The following is a 19,514-nucleotide window of genomic DNA, read 5'->3' on the forward strand; positions in this document are numbered from 1 at the left end:
TGTGAGAAGAAGGAAATATGAAAATAGAGGTAAAGTCGCGCCCTAGAGTATAAAAATACCCTAATGGGCTCTACTCCCGCTGAGCCCAAATGAACCAAACAGTCAAACCCAAATCTGCAGTGTTATCGCTGAGCGGCACTTGTGTTAGTTACTCTCTTTCTTCCTAGCTCGCCCTAGGTTCCCCATAATCATTCCTCTCACTCACTCCCTGCATTTAAGTTCTCCCATCACTCAAACATTCAATCCCTATCATGCAACTAAAACAGAATCAAAACAAACAACAAAAAATAAAGTCAATCAACTGGATTGCCTCCCAAGTAGCGCTTGTTTAACGTCACGAGCCTGACCCAAAATCCACTAACACCCATCAATAGGTGCAATTCTTTCTTACCAACACCCATCAATAGGTGCAATTCTTTCTTACCAACACCCATCAATAGGTGTAGCAAACCTTGTATCCTTCAGTAGATACTTAACCACCTAGCATCTATCAGTAGATGCTATACCCAAAAGTCTCAACATAAAAAAAAATGTCCAAAGTTTATACAATTACATCACCCAAAAATAAAAATTAAAGAAATTAATGTTCTCAAATCACTAGGATGCCTCCGGTAAGCGCTCTTTTAACGTCACTAGCTTGATCCAGTAAAGCTCAAGTTCAATCTTCAATGTTGGTGTTCATCTTATTGTCATCACACCAACTCATCAGCTGCTTCTGGTCCACCTTCTTGACTCTCCTTGAATATGGAGATTCAATCTCTATCACTCCATTCTCTTTATAGTCTTTCACAACCCACAACTTGTTCTTGAATCTTACAGGTGTACCAAGTTTGAATTGTGCCTCCATCAAGTCATCATGAACCGTCCTTCCTTTTCCATCTTTTTCTTCTTCCCTAACTTGTGACAAGAAATAATTTTTACCTTTGAAGCCCAGATTTTCATCTTTAAAGCTAGTCATGGGTACATCTTGACATGTAGCTTTATGACTAGCCTCTTCCTTTTGCATCTGCTGCTCCTCTTTGAAGACATTAAAGACCACCCTTTCTTCTTGGTCTTGAAGCACTATCATCCCTTCATCTACATTGATGATGACCTTGGCCGTTTTCATAAACGGTCTTCCAAGAATAATTGGAGTTACATTCTCCTCCATCTCCATCACGACAAAGTCCACCAAGAATTCTAGTTCGCCTACACAAACCATAACATCTTCCACTACACCATAAGGCTTCTTTGAAGATCCATCCGCTATTAGCAAAGTCATCTTTGTTGGCTTGACTTCAAGATCACCAATTCGCTCAAGTAGAGATAAATGCATCAAATTAACACTTGACCCTAAATCAAGTAGGGCTTTCCTTATCTTCTCCTTCCCTATGACGTAAGGAATGGTAAAACTTCCTGGATCTTCCACTTTTGAAGGAAGTGGCTTCTTCTTAACAGCTTTGTACTCATTAATCTCTTCATCTATATATCTTTTCTTTGTCGAGACTTGCTTCATATGCTTCGCATAAGCTGGAATTTGTTGCAATGCTTCATTCAAAGGTAGATCCAATTGCTTGAAGATATCTTTAAAACGCCCATATTGTCTCTCTTTCTCTATTCTCTCACAACCTTTTGGATAAGGAAGAATTTTTTCAAATTTTTCAAAATTTTTCTCTCCTCTCATTTCCTCTTTTTCTTTTCTCTCATCCTCTCCTTTTCTCTCTTCTTTTCTCTCTACTCTCTCTTCTTTTTCTTCTTTTCTCTCTAACTCAACTCTTTCAACATTCACACTCACTAAAACTTTACACTCTTCCTTAGGGTTAACTTCAGTATTAGCCCAAAAACTTTTATCAGGCATATCTTCCAACTTCTTAGCTATTTGGCCAACTTGCATCTCTAAGTTTCTAATGGCCGCTTTAGTGCTCTTGTGGTTGGAAATAGTCACCTGCATAAATTGTTGAAGAGTCTCTTCCAACTTTGTTGATCTTTCATTGAGTGCAGACACTTGTTGCCATAATGATGGTTGCTGTTGTGGCCAGTTGAATTGTCCTGATTGCCCCGCTTGTCCAGCTTGTCCTTGACCTTGACCCATGCTTGGGTGAGGTTTCCACCCTTGGTTATAATTACCTTAGAGGTATGGAAATTGATTGGCCATGAAATTTACATCTTCTAAGGCCTCCACTGGAAAAGCACATTGACCATTGATATGGTCATTACCACATAGTTCACACATCTGTTGTTGTTGAACCTGTGCAACTCCCTTTAGCTCCTTTGGCAATTGAGCAAGTGTCTTTGTTAAATTCTCCAACTATTGAGTTATGATCTTATTCTGAGCAAGCAAGGCATCATTTGATTGCAATTGTAGAACCCCTTTCGGTTGAATTGGAGTTCCTCTTTCACTGTGCAACTCGTTATCATTAGTAGCCATATTCTCTATCAACTCAGTTGCTTCCTCTGGAGTCTTCCATTTGATATTACCTCCAGCTGAGGCATCTAACATCAACTTGGTTTGTGAACCAAGACCTCCAAGGAAAAGAAGGACTACTGCTGCTTCATTAAAGCCATGCGTGGGAGTCTTTCTCAACAAAATTTTATACTAGTCCCATGCTTGACCTAATGTCTCCTCCATGCCTTGTCTGAAAGAAGATATCTCTTGCTTCCCTCTGTTGACTTTAGATTGTGGGAAGTACTTGTTTAAAAACTTTGCAACCACAACTTCCCACTCAATAAAGCTACCCTCTGGAAAAGAGTTCAACCATAACTTAACATTGCCTCCCAATGAGAAAGGAAACAAACTAAGCTTTATTGCTTCATCCAGCACCCCATTAATCTTCATAGTGTTGCAAATCTCATTGAATGTGGTGAGATGTTCATATGAACTTTCATGTGATAGCCCATTAAATTGGTTGCTCTTCACCAATTGTATCAACGTCGGCTTCACCTCCATGTTTGCGGCATTGACCCTCGGTCTGCTATATTGTTAAAATGTTGAGGGCCAACCACAGTAGTGTAATCCAAAGAATGTGTCTACCATTATTCTCCTCGGCCATATCTTCAATGCTTTGATTTGACCTTTGTGGTGAAGGTTGTAAAAGTATCTCTGGAGGAGGGAATAATTCTCTTGAAGATCGAACTCTCCTCCTCCTTCTACTTTCGTCCAAGCCTTCAAGAAGAGGTTCTGAAGTGATTTTGCTCCTAGTTCGAACTGTATCCTGCATACACATGAAAACAAGTTCCTAGAAACAATTGTCAGCACAAAAAGATAGAAAAGATAGAATAAAAAGATAGAAATATAAAAATTAAGAACAAAAGACAAAAGGATAAAAATAAAAAATTAAAAAATTAAAAGATAAACTAAAAAGATAAAAAGATAAAGATAAATACAAAAAGATAGTAAGATAACAAATTAAAAAAATCAAGTCAAAGGTAATCAATAATCACACAAATAGAATAGTTAAACCACGAGTCCCCTGCAACGGCGCCAAAAACTTGTTAACCCTCGACAAGTGTAACCGAATCGTATCAAGTAATAAAAAATGGTAAGACCAAGTATCGTTTCCCAAAGGACTCACGACCTAAACAATTATATGATTTGTTGATTATCTTAGACTTGTAACCGAAAATATTGTTGTTGAATTATGCAAAAATAAACATGAATGCAAGGTTTTGATCAATGGACTAGAACAATGCAAAACGTGATTGAAATATATGATGATTATGTTGTTAGGGTTTACCAATTCATCCTATCCAGTCACATGTATTCAAGAATTCATCTTTCTTCATTAATGTTAATGCCACTTTCTAAATTACCTTAAAGCCAATGTCTTGGTGAAGAAAGCCTACTCCTAATCACTAGTTTACAATGTCTTGTCTCCCTAGCAATTATTCATGCATTACATTCGCACAAAAACTTAAAGGCAACCAACCATCATATCCCTATGTCTAGGCAATACTACTATTGGGAGAATTTCTTCATGTCTAGATTTACTTATATGTGTCCATACAAATAATATCAATGATCATGCAATTGAATGAGTAAAACAAAGCATGTATAGAGTATAGAAGAAAAATCCTAACAGTTAATGAAAGAAAGCACATGAATTAAATAACCAATTCAATACATGAGAGTTTCAAAAGATTACAATGGTTCCCCAACAACAATGAAGGTTTAGTTCACCATGGACATGTTTAAACTAGATGAAAAACAATGAAAGAATGAAAGATAGAACCCTAGAATTTGAAGAGTGGAGCCTGAGCATCCAAAATCCTCCTCCAAGGGGTGAAGAAAGTATATTCTGGTTCGTTCCAGCCAAAGATGACTGACCTAGGTGGACTAAAACCTTATATATTATTCTAAAAATTACAGAAAAGTGGCTCAAGGCCCATAGAAATGGCTCTCAGCGGTAAGTGCGGTACTTCAAATTGACGCTCAACTGCAGTTTTGCCCCTCAGCGGTGACTACGGGACCTCAAGAACACCGCTCAACGGTAATTTCTGCTGAGCGGTACTCATGTCTTCTCTTTTTGTGCATTTTTCACTTCCTTTTCTGATTCCAACTTTTTCCTACTTTTCACTTCTTTCTACCACGTTCAGCACAAAAGGAAAGGTCCCTCTTTAAGATGCTAAAGGTAGTTCATACCTATGTTTGGACTAAAGAATGTAATACTATGTTCCAACAAATTAGGAAAGTCACTACCTTCCTCTTTCTTAGAAATCCTCAACAAAACCAACGTTTGGAAATATACATAGACATGTCACACTTAACAATCAACTCGATCCTTATAATGAAGGAAGACAAGAAGTAGTACCTGGTGTACTTCACATGCTGGACTCTCTAGCCCATCCAAGGATGGTACCAAAGCATAGAGTTTTGGTAGTGTTTTCTTAGCTCGATGGTTGAGACACTTCTTTCGTAGTTTCAATATAAGTGTCCACATAGATTATCCTATCAAGTAGATCTTACAGAAGCTAAAAATGGCAGGACTCATGATGGCCTAGTGTTGATGGATTGGCAAGTGTACCAAATTGCATAAGTAATATAAAATGGTAAGACCAAGTATCGTATCCCAAAAGACTCTCAGCACTAAACAATTGTGTGATGACTCGATTAATTAAGACTTAAATAAAATGAGATCATTGGTTTGAGATGCAAAGACAAAAAATTAAATATGAATTCAGTTTGATCAATACTAGATAGAGCTGTCAAAACGGGTAACCCGGCCCGACCCAACCCGACCCACCACGGGTTGGTCACTTAGTGAGCCAACCCAACCCGGCTCATTTATTAGCGAGCCGAAAAAATTCGAACCCGACCCGACCCACCACGGGTTGGTGGGTTAAACGGGTTGGCTCATTGGCTCACTTAATTAACTTCTTTTTCACTCTCTTCTTCCGAGATTCTTATAACATGTTACTTTGATCGATCAAATTGAAACAGTAATAATTGGATCAATTAATATAAAAGAAAATGAAACAAAACAAATATATTGTTATATATATTTTAAGCTATCAAGTATAAAATTTTGCCAATTTAGTTTAATGAGACATACGTAATTACATATAGTCGTTAACAAAAATATATAGCACAAGAAAAACCTGTCATGCTTGTAGATAGGTCTAAAAACAAGATAAAACAAATGATATATTCCTGAATTAATTTAATTTGTGAAAAGATTATATATTACTAAGTAAAAGTTATACATTTTGAATACTTAATTTAATTAATTTAATTTTAATAAAAAAAATAGAATTTAAATAATTAATTTAATTAAAAAAAAATATGTGGGTTGGTGAGCCAACCCGACCCACCACGGGTTCAACCCATGTGAGCCGGGTTCTTAGTGAGTCGGGTCAAAATTGGCTCGCATAAAAAATTTGACATTTTTTTCCAACCCAACCCGGCTCAAACCCGTGGTGAGCCGGGTTGGCTCACGGGTTTCAACCCATTTTGACGGCTCTAATACTAGAGTAATACAAAGATGAACGAATGTTGTTTATAATGAGATGAGTATGTTGTTGGGGTTATATTTCACTAAGTTCCCTCTCATGTATGTAAGAATTCTTCTTTATGCATTAATGTTAACGTCACTCACTAAATTACCTAAACCGATTTTTCGGCGAATAAGTCTGTCCTTAATCACAAGTTCATACAATTCCTAGCATCCCTAGTAATTAAATTTGAAGATCAAGAGCTTAAGATGACCAAGACTCATACCCTCATCCCTGAGAAATATTACTCTTGGGAGAATTCAACAAGAACCTGAATTGTAAGGAGCCTCCCGACACTCATGCAATTCATAGATCATGTGATGAATGAGTTAAACAAAGCATGTAATAAGCACAAATGAATTACTCTAACAATTAATGAAAAAGCATATATGATTAAGAATCAATTCAAATACATGAGAGTTCACAAGGTTACATCATACCCCAACAAGTAGAGTTTAGTTCCCCATAGACATGGAGGAACTAGATTAATAATGGAAAAGCATGAGATAGTAAACCCTAAAAGTAGAGGATGGATGCTCCCGCCTCCAGATCTGCCTTTAGAGAGTAGAAGAGTATGCTATTGTGTTGCTCCAGCCAGAGATACAAAACCTAGGACGCCTGGGTCCTTTAAATAGAACAGAAGCATAACAAAAACAAAGCACAAGCCTGAGTCGCCGGCGCTCAAGCGCACCACTTAGGGCGCCCGAGCGGCGAGCGATAGTCTTCCACGCTCATGCCTCCCAGAGGTCGCCTAAGCCTTCAACATCCGGCGCTCAAGCGCCCCCAAAAGTGGCGCCCGAGCGGTGAGTAACACTTCCTGCGCTTAAGCCTTCTAGAGGACGCTCAAGCCTTCTACATTCGGCGCTTAAGCGCCCCAAAAAGGGGCGCCCGGGCGGTGAGCGACACTTCCTGCGCTTAAGCCTCCAAAAAGGGTACCCAAGCCTCGAGCTTCTTTCCTTCTGGTGCTTTTTCTAGACCTTTCTGAGCTCTATCTCCATAGGATTTTATCCCTGCTTTCCATATTTACTCATTTTCTATCAAAACAAATGGAATTAGTCATAAAATCATCAAATTCAACCTCAACTCTCTTATTCACACAACTTAACAGAAAAATATGATTCCAAGCAAGTTTCAAAGCAGAAAAGGGTGCATTTAGTATTAAAATTACATCACAGATAACGGTATTTTCATTCATTATCACCTAGACGGTGGAACTCTATGAGTTTGAGCTCATATATTAAAATAGAGAACCAATGGAGTTGCAATTCCTAGCAGATTTCCTCATCAAGCTCTAAACCAAAGGAGAACAATTCACATGGTGGTCTTTAAGTGTTGATGGGTCTTCCAATAAGAAAGGCAGTGACGTTGGCATTATTCTAGAAGGACTTGACGATCTCATTATAGATCAAGCCATTTGGTTTAACTTTAGTGCGTTAAACAAACAAAGTATGAGGTCTTGATCATCGGGTTATAACTATCCCGTGAGCTTAGAATTCAAAAGTTATGTTCCTAAAGCGATTCCCAGCTTGTAATAGGACACCAGAATGTTTTGACAAGTTTGAGATCAATCATGTGCTAAGAGAAGAAAACGACAAGGCCGACGTGTTGTCCAAACTGGCTAGTACTAAGAAGCCTAGCTCACTCAAAACTAGGGATGGCAAAAAAATCTGCGCCCGTGGATAAAATTTGCAATGGATAGTTGGTACCCGCGGATATTTATTACCCGCAACCCGCGGGTAGCGGATATTTTAATACCCGCTTATAATCGGGTCGGGTTCGGGTACTACACTATCCGACCCGCGGATACCTATTACCCGCTAAAAAAGTTGAAAATACATTTTTATCCTTATGTTATGTTTAAGCTAGGTTTTTATCTACCCCTTTCCTCTTTCATCTGTGCAACAAACAAGCTCCCTTTCTGCCTGTGCTAACATTTGTGCCACCATCAGAGTTCTGCCAACTACCATATTTTCATATTGTACCATCGTTCAATGTCAGAGTCGCACTTTGCCGACCAATAACAATATTTCTTCTATCTACCTCTTTTCGTTTTCTCTAATTTCTTTTTGCCGACCAACAACAATTGTCTTTTGTTTTCTTTAATTTCTTTTTGCCTGTGAGTTCTGTTATTGGTTTTAGAAAATCTACATGCATATACCTCCCTCCTCCGTTTCTAGGACCTAAATGCAGGGCAGAAGCAAAATCGAAAGTCACCTTAGAACCGAAATAGGGTTTTGGAGTTTTGGGTATGATAGGGTTTTCGGTATATGGGATGGAAACTGATTGATCCTGATATATCTTTTAAATTCATCTAACTGTTGGCCTTATATTTATGTTTGGTTCCATCCTGTCTTGCCTGACAACTACAATTTCCAGTTTCTTCCATTCTCTAACTTCCTTCCTGTTTCTCACTACCAATTGTTTACATTGCCCAGTTGTTAAATCTTTACATTTGACATTTGAGCATTCATTGGAAATTCTAGTTTCTGCATAATATAATTTAGCAATCCAGTTCATTGGTTCTGTTTTAGCATTTTACCCAATAGGGGATTTTTCGTTTCACTAATCTTTTAGTTTAATTAGTTGTTTTTTAGGATGAATTCACGCTGCATTGAATTGGTAAGTCATCTTACTGCATAAATAAAAGCTGCATCTGCATTCATACATCTGCAGTATTATCTTAATATTGTAGGTTTGAATCATTGCATCTCCATTTAGATTAGTTTTACATTTGCGTCGCAGAAGTGCACTAATATAGCAGACAACATCAGCTTTTAAAATCCTGTTTCAGATCAGGTGTTGCCAATCTGTCTAACATTGTTTCCTACTGTGATTTTTGATTCTACATAAATTTAGACTAATTTTTGATTCCTTGAACAGGGAAACGTTAGTAGTTTAATAACTTTTATTATTGAATGGTTATTATGAATAAAGGCATATATTATTCTGAATTGTTTGTGATGAATCATTAGTTTTTTTTACATAACTGGTGGATCAGATAACTATGCAAGATCTTTTTTGATTAATTATATAAATAGCATAATTTTTTATTTATCCAATTATTTATGAAATTATGCTTATTGTCAGAAGATTATTGTCAGAAGTTTGGAATCACTTTAAGAGACAAAAGGTAGATGGAAAATGGAAAGTGATGTGCAATTATTGTTCCAAAAGTCTTGTAGGTGATACAAAGCAAGGTACATCATATTTGAGAAACCATTTCAAGAGTTGCAAGTTTCGAACATCTCGGGACATCAGGCAATCATTTTTAAAAACTCATAAAGAAGTGGGTGAAACCGTAGTTGTTGGAAATTATGTGTTTAATCAACAAATAGCTAAAGATGCACTTCGTAAGATGATAATTCTATATGAGTATCTAATGTCAATGGTTGATCACATAGGCTTTAAAGAATTTTGTGCTGTTGTACAACCTCTATTTAAAGTGGTTCTCGAAACACCTTAAAAAAGGATATTATGCAGGATTACAATGCTGAAAAAGAGAAACTAAGATTATTGTTGTCAAAGATTCAAAGTCGAGTTGCAATTACAACTTATATATGGACTGCTAGTAATAAAAATAGAGGCTACATGACTATAACAACACACTTTATCGATGATTTATGGAGGCTATAAAGTCGACTTGTGATGTAATAACACTATACTCTATTTTAAGTGTAATTTTTATATTAACATTGTTCTTCACTAAATTAATAAAACATGAATTTCAATTTTAGGTTTACGAATGTGCCTGCTCCTCATACTAGTCAAGTCTTGCTGAATTGTTGGTTGAATGTTTAATGAATTGGAATCTAGATAGAAAAGTTGATAATTGCACTACAAATGATGTTATGATTGATCGCATTTTAGACAAGATTTCACCTAGGTCTCTTATTTTGGGTGGCCAATTGTTTCACATACGATGTTGTGCACATATACTGAATTTGATTGTGAAGGATGGTTTGTCCATAATTGCTAATGTCATTGAAAAGGTCAGAGAAAGTGTTAATTTTTGGATAGCTACTAGAAGAGAAATTTATAGAGGCATGTGCTCAATTGAATATTTCATTCAGAAGAAAATTGGTTGTTGATTGTAGAACTAGGTGGAATTCTACATTTTTAATGCTTCAAGTAGCCATACAATACAAAGATGTATTTGATCGTTTATCACAACGAGAGAGTCAATATAAAGTTTTGCCTAGCACATGATATCTTTTTGGCAAGTATACCAAATCGTTCCAAGTAATACAGTGAATAAGTTAAAGAGTATCGTTCTCCCAAGGGAATTTGAGTTACGTTAATCAATTATAATTGTTTGTCAAGGTCAATTACTGATGAAAATATTTATGATTTTGGACTTAAACATGAAATTAATCAAGTAGACGAAAATTAAGATTGAACAATGCGACAAACGATCACTGGAATTGGTCTTTGACTAATATTAGAGTAAAATCTTGGACAACATATATTCTCTGTTCAAGCATTCACATTAAAGTATCTTGGTTTAATTCCTTAAAACAAGTTCTAAAATTATCTGTTGAATTATTAATTCCTTAATTAATTCATCAAATAACTTTGCATTAACATCAGATGTTGAGAATGACCAAAAGCACAGAAGTCATTCCTAGCGTAGTTACTTTTAGTTTCTTTTCTTACGTTTCTGGTTCTAAAAATACTTCCCAGTACAAAAGAACCTTTAAGAAGATTAATACTTCCGTATAATCAAGACTAAGTCAAGAAAAGAACAAGAACAAAAACATATATTGCACAGGAAATTTACATTAATAATTCGTCATACAACCAATTCCAATGAACAGAAAATTTAGCCTATCCTAGACATCTCAAACGTACTCTTTACAGCAATTCCTTGCGGAAAGTGAAGTCTTGATGTCTTGACAGGTCTCCTGATCGTCCTGTATTCTCCAGTATTTTTCTGGCTATGTTCGTGTGTCAGAAGATGGTTTTTGCCTTTCTGTCACGTCTTTTAAAACCAATAACTTCCCTAATTCGCACAACGCACAGGTGTGTGTGCGCTATGCGAATTTCATGTAACTGCTGCCTCTCAACTGATGTTATTCGCACAGCGCACAAGTAATGATGCGCTATGCGAATTTATGTTTCCTGGCAGTGCGAGTTTTGGCTTGCGCTATGCGAGAATTGGCTGACAGACTCCCAACTATACATCATTTCCTGTACAATAATTTATAAAAACATTCTACTACCTGTTACAACATTTCACTGAGTAATAACATGAATAATTAGAAGATTGAGATCATTTATAAGTGTAAAAACAACTCTCTTTTCACACTTATCAACTCCCCCAAACTTGAACTATTTCATGCCCTCAGGAAATCACAGAAAGAACTGAACAACACAACAGACATTTGACACTTTGATAAAATGACTTGGCACATCAGAAAAATCACATGTATTCCCAAAGATTTCAACAAGTATGACATGGTACATCACTCACAAAATCATCTGTGCATAGAATATGAACAACCAGATCAGCATTTCATTACTCACACTCAAGTGTTTGTCCTCCTGACAGTAGAATTGACATAGAACTTCATCAGCTTTTTATCATGGTACATCTTGACCCTTTCTTTATATTTTCTTGAAGAATCATAAGCAGTCATCCTCATTTCCTCCAACTCTTGCAACTGAAGCTTTCTTTTTCCTACACAAAGAGAAGAATCAAAGTTAAGGAATTTTAGTGCCCAGTATGCTTTATGTTCCATCTCAACTGGGAGATGACATGACTTGCCATAGACTAACTGGAAGGGTGTTAGCCCCACAGGAGTCTTTAAGGCAGTCCTATATGCCCAAAGGACATCATCTAATTTTGCAGCCCAATCCTTTCTTGATGATGAAATAGTCATTCCAAGAATTCTTTTGATTTCCCTGTTAGAAACTTCAGCTTGGCCATTGGTTTGAGGATGATAAGTGAGGCAATCTTGTGCCTCACATCATAGTGTGTCAAGACCTTAGCCAATTGAGCGTTACAGAAATGTGATCCTCCATCACTTATGAGGATCCTAGGTACTCCAAATCTTGAGAAGATTTGTCTTTTAAGAAATTTGACCACTGTCTTGGCATCATTCTTTTGGCATGCTGTTGCTTCCACCCACTTACTGACATAATCCACTGCTACTAATATGTATTCATTGTTGTAGGAAGAAGGTAATGGTCCCATAAAGTCCATTCCCCAACAATCAAACACTTCAACTTCTAAAATAGCCTGCAGTGGCATCTCATGTCTTCTTGAAATGCTTCCAGTTCTTTGGCATTTGTCACAACCTTTTTGCGTGAACATGTGCGTCTTTGAATAAGGTTGGCCAAAAGAACCCAGATTGAAGCACTTTAGCGGCTGTCCTTTCTCCATTATAGTGTCCTCCATATGGCGAATTATGACAATGCCATAGGATACCAGTAGCTTCCTCTGCTGTGACACACCGCCTCAGTAAGTGATCAGCACCCAACTTGAAGAGATAAGGATCATCCCAAAGATATTCTTTGGAATCATGTAAGAACTTATTCTTTTGCTGCCAAGTCAAGTCATCAGGGAGAATTCCTGCAGCTTTAAAATTAGCCATATCTGCAAACCATGGCCTCTGTTGTATGAGCATCAGACGCTCATCAATAAATTCTCCCTTAATTTCTCCTTCTTTCTTAGTCACCTCAGTGTTAAGGAGGCGAGACAAATGATCAGCAATGACATTCTCGCTCCCCTTTTTGTCTTTTATCTCAAGATCAAATTCCTGTAACAGTAAAACCCATCTTATGAGATGTGGCTTTGAATCAGACTTTGCCAGTAAGTATTTTATGGCTGAATGGTCAGTGTAAATGATCACTTTAGATCCTATCAAATAAGGTCTAAACTTTTCAAGAGCATACACAATTGCCAAAAATTCTTTTTCAGTTGTGGCATAATTTAATTGTGCATCATTCAGAACTTTACTGCCATAATGAATAACGTGAAAAACTTTGCCACGTCTCTGTCCCAATACAGCCCCAATGGCATAGTCACTAGCATCGCACATTATCTCAAATTCTTGAGTCCAATTTGGTGCAACTACAACAGGGGCTGTGACTAGCTTCTCTTTCAATATCTCAAAAGCTTTCAGACACTCATCATCAAACTCAAACTGAATGTCTTTCACAAGCAAGTTGCAAAGGGGTTTAGCAATCTTGGAAAAATCTTTTATGAATCTTCTGTAAAATCCAACATGTCCAAGAAAGCTTCTTACCCCTTTTACATTTGTAGGAGGTGGTAGCTTTTGAATCACATCAACCTTAGCTTGATCTACACCTATCCCCCTGGATGAGATCTTATGTCCTAAGACAATCCCCTCACGAACCATAAAATGACATTTTTCCCAATTCAACACAAGGTTCGTGGCAATGCATCTTTTCAAGACTACATCCAGGTTCTGCAAGCATAAATCATATGATTTGCCAAAGACCGAGAAATCATCCATGAAAACTTCTATGCAATTCTCAACAAGATCAGCAAAAATGGCTAACATGCAACGTTGAAATGTGGCAAGAGCATTACATAGACCAAATGGCATCCTTCGGTATGCAAACACACCAAAGGGACAAGTGAAAGCAGTCTTTTCTTGGTCCTCAGGATTTACTATTATTTGATTGTACCCGGAATAGCCATCCAGGAAACAATAATAGGCTTGCCCTGCCAGCCTTTCCAACATTTGATCCATAAAAGGGAGAGGAAAATGATCTTTCCTGGTGGATTGATTTAATTTTCTGTAATCAATACACATTCTCCACCCTGTGACTGTTCTTGTAGGAATTAATTCATTCTTATCATTTTGAACAACAGTCATACCCCCTTTCTTAGGAACAACATGTACAGGACTTACCCAAGCACTATCAGAGATAGGATATATCATTCCTGCTTCAAGCAATTTAAGTACTTCCTTTCTCACCACCTCTTTCAAATTTGGATTCAATCTCCTCTGTGGTTGTGCTATGGGTTTGTAGTCCTCTTCCATCATAATCTTATGCATGCAATACGTTGGACTTATACCTTTCATATCAGAGATGTGCCAACCTATTGCCTTTTTATTTTCTTTTAAGATTTCAACCAATTTTGCTTCATCATTCTTTGACAGAGAATTGCTTATTATCACATGCTTCTTGGCATTTTCCTCTAAAAACACATACTTAAGATGATCAGGAAGCATTTTTAATTCCATCTTTTCCTGATCATCTAAGTGAGCCTTTTCTAATTTTTCCACTTTCACATCAGTGGATTTCTCTTCTTTCAATTTTTCCAGATGTTGTGAAATCTCCTCTACTTCAGATTCTTCTTCTAAAGTAAGTTCCTCACATGAATTTATCAAGACACACTCTAAGGGAGATTTCACAAACATCTGACTTCTTACTTTTTCAACAACATCATCCAAAACTTCAACTCTGAAACAGTTTCCTCTATCTTTAGAGTGTTGCATAGCTTCTACTACATTAAAGGTAACTGTTTCATCATGTAACCTCACCTTCAGATGACCATCATCAACATCAATTATCACCCTAGCAGTCTTCATAAAAGGTCTTCCAAGTATAAGGGGAACTTCAGTATTTACATTAATAATTCGTCATACAACCAATTCCAATGAACAGAAAATTTAGCCTATCCTAGACATCTCAAACGTACTCTTTACAGCAATTCCTTGCAGAAAGTGAAGTCTTGATGTCTTGACAGGTCTCCTGATCGTCTTGTATTCTCCAGTATTTTTCTGGCTATGTTCGTGTGTCAGAAGATGGTTTTTGCCTTTCTGTCACGTCTTTTAAAACCAATAACTTCCTTAATTCGCACAGCGCACAGGTGTGTGTGCGCTATGCGAATTTCATGTAACTGCTGCCTCTCAACTAATGTTATTCGCACAGCGCACAAGTAATGATGCGCTATGCGAATTTATGTTTCCTGGCAGTGCGAGTTTTGGCTTGCGCTATGCGAGAATTGGCTGACAGACTCCCAACTATACATCCTTTCCTGTACAATAATTTATAAAAACATTCTACTACCTATTACAACATTTCACCGAGTAATAACATAAATAATTAGAAGATTGAGATCATTTATAAGTGTAAGAACAACTCTTTTTTCACACTTATCAGCACATATGATTGACAAATGGCACATGAAATTTGTCAATAGTTGGAAATATTTTATGATGTGACACTCTTGTTTTCTAGTACCTCTTATCCAACTGCCAACATTTTCTTTCCAAAGGTATGTGAAATTAAGTTGGCTTTGATGGAATGACTTAACTCTCCCAATTCTATTATTCACCAAATGGCTGCATCTATGGTTATAAAGTTTAACAAGTATTGAAGTGTGATCCGTGGAGTGATGGCTATAGGTATTGTCTTAGATCCCAGGTACAAAATTGATTTGTTGGATTATTTTTTCCCTCAGATATATGGTAATGAATCTGACTTTGAAGTTGAAAAGGTGAAAATTCTTTTTAAGGACTTGGTGAGAGAGTATGAAATGTACATGAAAGGTAAGAAGTTAGTTTCTTCATGTCAAAATCCGAACATAAATGTAGGCCAAAATGTTGATGGAAGAAAAGATGCTTGGAGGAGAGATTTTGCAAAACACCAGATTGCAAAGAAAAATGAACCATCACATTATAAGTTAAAACTTGATTATTACTTGGAGGAACCGACACTACCTGATTCAGATGAAGAATTTGACATTTTAATTTGGTGGAAGACTAATGGATTAAAATATCCAATCTTACAAATGATTGCAAGAGATTTTCTAGCCATTCCTATCTCAACAGTTGCTTTGGAGTCTTCTTTTAGTACTGGTAGTCGATTTCTTACTTCACATCGGAGTAGATTACACCCAAACACTTTAGAGTCATTGATGTGTGTTCAAGATTGGCTATGGAGTGACATACAAGGTAATTAAATGAACAATTCAAATTACATTTTTATTTTCATTCAAATGATTGGCTATGACAAATGAATTTATTTTTCTTTTGTAGGTTCTTCAAAATTGAAAGTGGATAACATAAAGCTTAATACAATATTAGAGGAGATAATTGACGATGATGTTAGTAGTTTTGTTTATAATATTTTAATCTAGTTTTATTAATAGTGTCACTTTTTCATTGATTGATGACTTTATTTGTATTTATTTGTTTCAGGAATTAAGTGGTCAAAATGAAGATATGGGAGAAGAAACATAAATCTTGGAATGTTATTTTTAGAACAATTATTTTTAAAATTACTTATATTTGGATATATGTTGTATTATTAATTTGTATTAATTTGAATTTATATTTTAACTTTTACTTACTTATCCATTGACTTTATTTGGATATATATTTTAAATATTATTTGTATTTTTTTTGAAATTTAATTTGTATTCGCGGGTTGAAAAAAATCCGAGGATTTTTTCAAGGTGGATATCCAGCGGGTAGCGGGTCGGATTTCGGATACAGTTTTATCCGGTGGGTCGGGTTGCAGGTAGACAATATTCGTGCTCGACCCGACCCGTTGTCATCCCTACTCAAAACTCTTATCCAATAGACCCTCTTAACACCAAGTTGGGGCTAGAGAGACATGCTTTAGATCTCCTAAAGCTCGCTAAGCTAGAAGACCCTATACTAAATTATATGACTTCAAATAAGTTGCTCACCGACCCAAGAGATGCAAAGTCCATACATAAGGAAGCAACATTCAAAACCATGCAGAACAGGGAACTCTTTAGAAGAGGGTTCACCGTCCCACTCCTCAAATGCTTGAATCAAGAACAACTTTAGTACACAGTTATTGAGACGTATCGAGGCATATGTGGCATGCATTTAGGAGCCTGATGCATGGCTGCACAAATACTCAGGGTAGGATATTACTGGCCTACATTGAAAAAAGATGCCCATGAGTACATCACGAAGTGCTAAGAATGTCAAAAGTTTGGCCCCTTACATCGGGTGTTACTTGAGAAGCTACACACGATAATCGCTTTGTGGCTACATGGGGAATGGACATACTCGACCCCTTTGAACTAGTAAATAGATAAGTCAAGTTTCTCAGCATTGTCGTAGACTATTTCACTAAGTGGATGGAGGTAGAACCACACTAACCAGAATCTCATCCCAACAAGCTCAAAAGTTTCGTTGAAAAAACATCATATGCCGACATACATTGCCCCATTTTGCAGTCACTAATAACGGTAGAAAATTCATCGATAGCGGCTTCAAACAGGTATTGAGCCAACTGGCATAAAGCAGCAACCCTTTTCAGTTTGACATCCCCAAAACCAATGGGCAAATCGAGGCTGCCGACAAAGTCATCCTTACTGAGTTGAAGAAGAAGCTAGGGAAGGCTAAAAGGTTTTGGAGTAAGGAGATACTAACCATACTATAGGGTTACCATTGCATTCCCTAGTCATCCACGAAGGAAATTTCTGCTAGTGTATAACACTGATTCCATGATACTAGTAGAGTCCGTTGAAACTTCTCGGTGCCAAAAATACTATGAAGAAATGCAAAATGAGAAAAACCTACAAGTTGAGAAAGCCCTCAGGTAAGGCATTAACTTACTTAGACAGTAACAAAAGAAAATTTTCAAACGAGACACCGAGTTACTTAGATAATAATATAAGTAAAGCTCTAAAAAGAGGCACCAAGTTATCAAGATAATAACATAAGAAAAACCCTCAAATGAGACATCGAGTTATCTATAGGGTAACATAAACGAAAGCCCTCGGATGAGACACAAAGTTACTTAGACAATAACAAAAGAAAGCCCTGAAATGAGGGAATGAGTTACTCAGACAATAACCTAAGGAAAGCCCTCAAATGAGACACCAGGTTACTTAGACAATAACATAAGCAAAGCCCTCAAATAAGACATTAAGTTACTTAAATAGTAATAGAAATATTAAATAGTCAATTTTGTCCCCAATTTCGTTGACAAATCTCAATTTAGTCCTCGTTTTAAAAGTGTTTGAAATAGATCCTAATTTTTAAAATTTTGAGTCAAATTAGTCCCTTCCGTTAAATATAAACAAATGGCGTTAAGGGTTTGATGATTTGGCAGAAAACAGTGCTAACATGTTATTGTATAAATATATTTGTGCTGACATGTTACTGAATTAGAAGTTGACTGTGAAAGAGTAAAGACCCCTCATCATCATCTTAATATTGTCTTTTTTGTTCCATTTTATTTATCCAGTCGTTTTTTTATGTTGCTAACGACAATGGTTTCCATCTCCATGTTTTTGAATTCGCAGACATTTTTTTAATCGAGTGTTTCCAGTGGTGTCATTCAAGGTATTGATTAATAAAATCCCTAAATTCAAAATTTCATTTCAGTTCCATTGGACAAATGAAAAATTGGTTTGATTTAATTGCAGAGGAGCGTAGAGGGAGCTGAAGAGATGACGATAAAACATGTTGTTCGCGTTTCGGAGGGGAAGTTGGTGGTGAAGGAGCGAACTATTCTGACAGGAATACAAGAGAATATGGAGACATCCACGATAGAAGGAATGTTACTGGGAGTGGATATGGAGAAGGAAGATAGCAAACACATGGTTTCGTTGGGAACCTGAGGGATGTGAGGTTCATGGCATGCTTTTGGTTCAAGTTGTGGTGGATGGCGTAGAAAATGGGGGACAGAAGGGGCGAAATCCCTTACCTTTATGCCTTTCACTTTGACGGCAATTCTATCGGAGGCTGAATTGAAGTAGAGGAATTAGGGCTCAGGACGAGTTGCGATTTGTGTTTGGGATTGGAAGAGGAGAAACACGCGATTTGCTCCACAGGATGGCGGCGTTGTCACCAACGGCGTTTTGCTCAGAATCGGAACCTAATGGCAGCGGCAACGACGTCATCAAGTTTGCACGGAGGGAGGAACACTATAGTGGCTGGTGGTGTCTCTGGCAACGATTGGTGCCGCCAACGACAGTTTTGGTCATCTAGAGGAAGGCACGTTGGTGTTGGTCAAGTGGAGGACAGAGCTGCCGCTAATGAAGGTGGAGAAGAGACCTGAAAAAGAAAAAAAAAACCCTTGAGGGCTTGGGCCTCGCCTAAAAAGTATAAAGTGCACCTCTAAATTTCATCTATGCACCCATCCACTAACACGTCAGCATAAATATATCTATAAAATACCATGTCTTCTGCCAAATCATCAAATCCTTAACGTTGTTTGTTTCTATTTAACGGAAGGGACTAATTTGACTCAAAATTTTAAAAGTGAGAATCCATTTCAAACACTTTTAAAATGAGGGACTAAATTGAGATTTGTCAACGAAACTAGGGACAAAATTGGCTATTAAATCTAATAGAAAAAATCCCTCAAATGCGACACTGAGTTATTTAAAGGGTTACATAAATGAAAGGCATCAAACGAGACACCGAGTAACTTAAACCTAAGGAAAGTTCACAAATGCGGTACTTGAGTTTCCTAGACAATAACACATGTTAAGCCCATTTAGGCAACACCTTAGTCTACCTATAGGGTAGCATCAAATTAAACTAGCTTAATGACACCTAAGCTTGCATAAGTCGACA

The 19,514-nt window shown here is 37.0% G+C and overlaps 3 protein-coding genes across 3 annotated transcripts; 1 reads left to right on the forward strand and 2 right to left on the reverse strand.

The window, feature by feature from the left end:
- Nucleotides 1–658: 658 nt before the first annotated feature.
- On the reverse strand, nt 659–1,837 carry LOC148192424 (uncharacterized). Its single transcript, XM_088098659.1, has one exon. It carries the CDS (start codon nt 1,835–1,837, stop codon nt 659–661), a length of 1,179 nt encoding a protein of 392 aa, XP_087954785.1.
- Nucleotides 1,838–11,492: 9,655 nt separating this feature from the next.
- On the reverse strand, nt 11,493–11,846 carry LOC148192425 (uncharacterized). The gene has a single exon (XM_088099192.1). It carries the CDS (start codon nt 11,844–11,846, stop codon nt 11,493–11,495), a length of 354 nt encoding a protein of 117 aa, XP_087955318.1.
- A 3,635-nt stretch (nt 11,847–15,481) lies between these two features.
- Nucleotides 15,482–18,553, forward strand: LOC148192426 (uncharacterized). The gene is made up of 3 exons (XM_088099194.1): nt 15,482–15,899; nt 15,984–16,063; nt 18,359–18,553. Exons 1-3 carry the CDS (start codon nt 15,482–15,484, stop codon nt 18,551–18,553), a joined length of 693 nt encoding a protein of 230 aa, XP_087955320.1.
- The last annotated feature ends 961 nt before the right edge of the window (nt 18,554–19,514 follow it).

The sequence above is a fragment of the Vigna umbellata genome, chromosome 9, assembly GCF_029865625.1.
Source record: "Vigna umbellata cultivar VRB3 chromosome 9, Vumbellata_1.0, whole genome shotgun sequence".
Lineage (NCBI taxonomy): Eukaryota > Viridiplantae > Streptophyta > Magnoliopsida > Fabales > Fabaceae > Vigna > Vigna umbellata.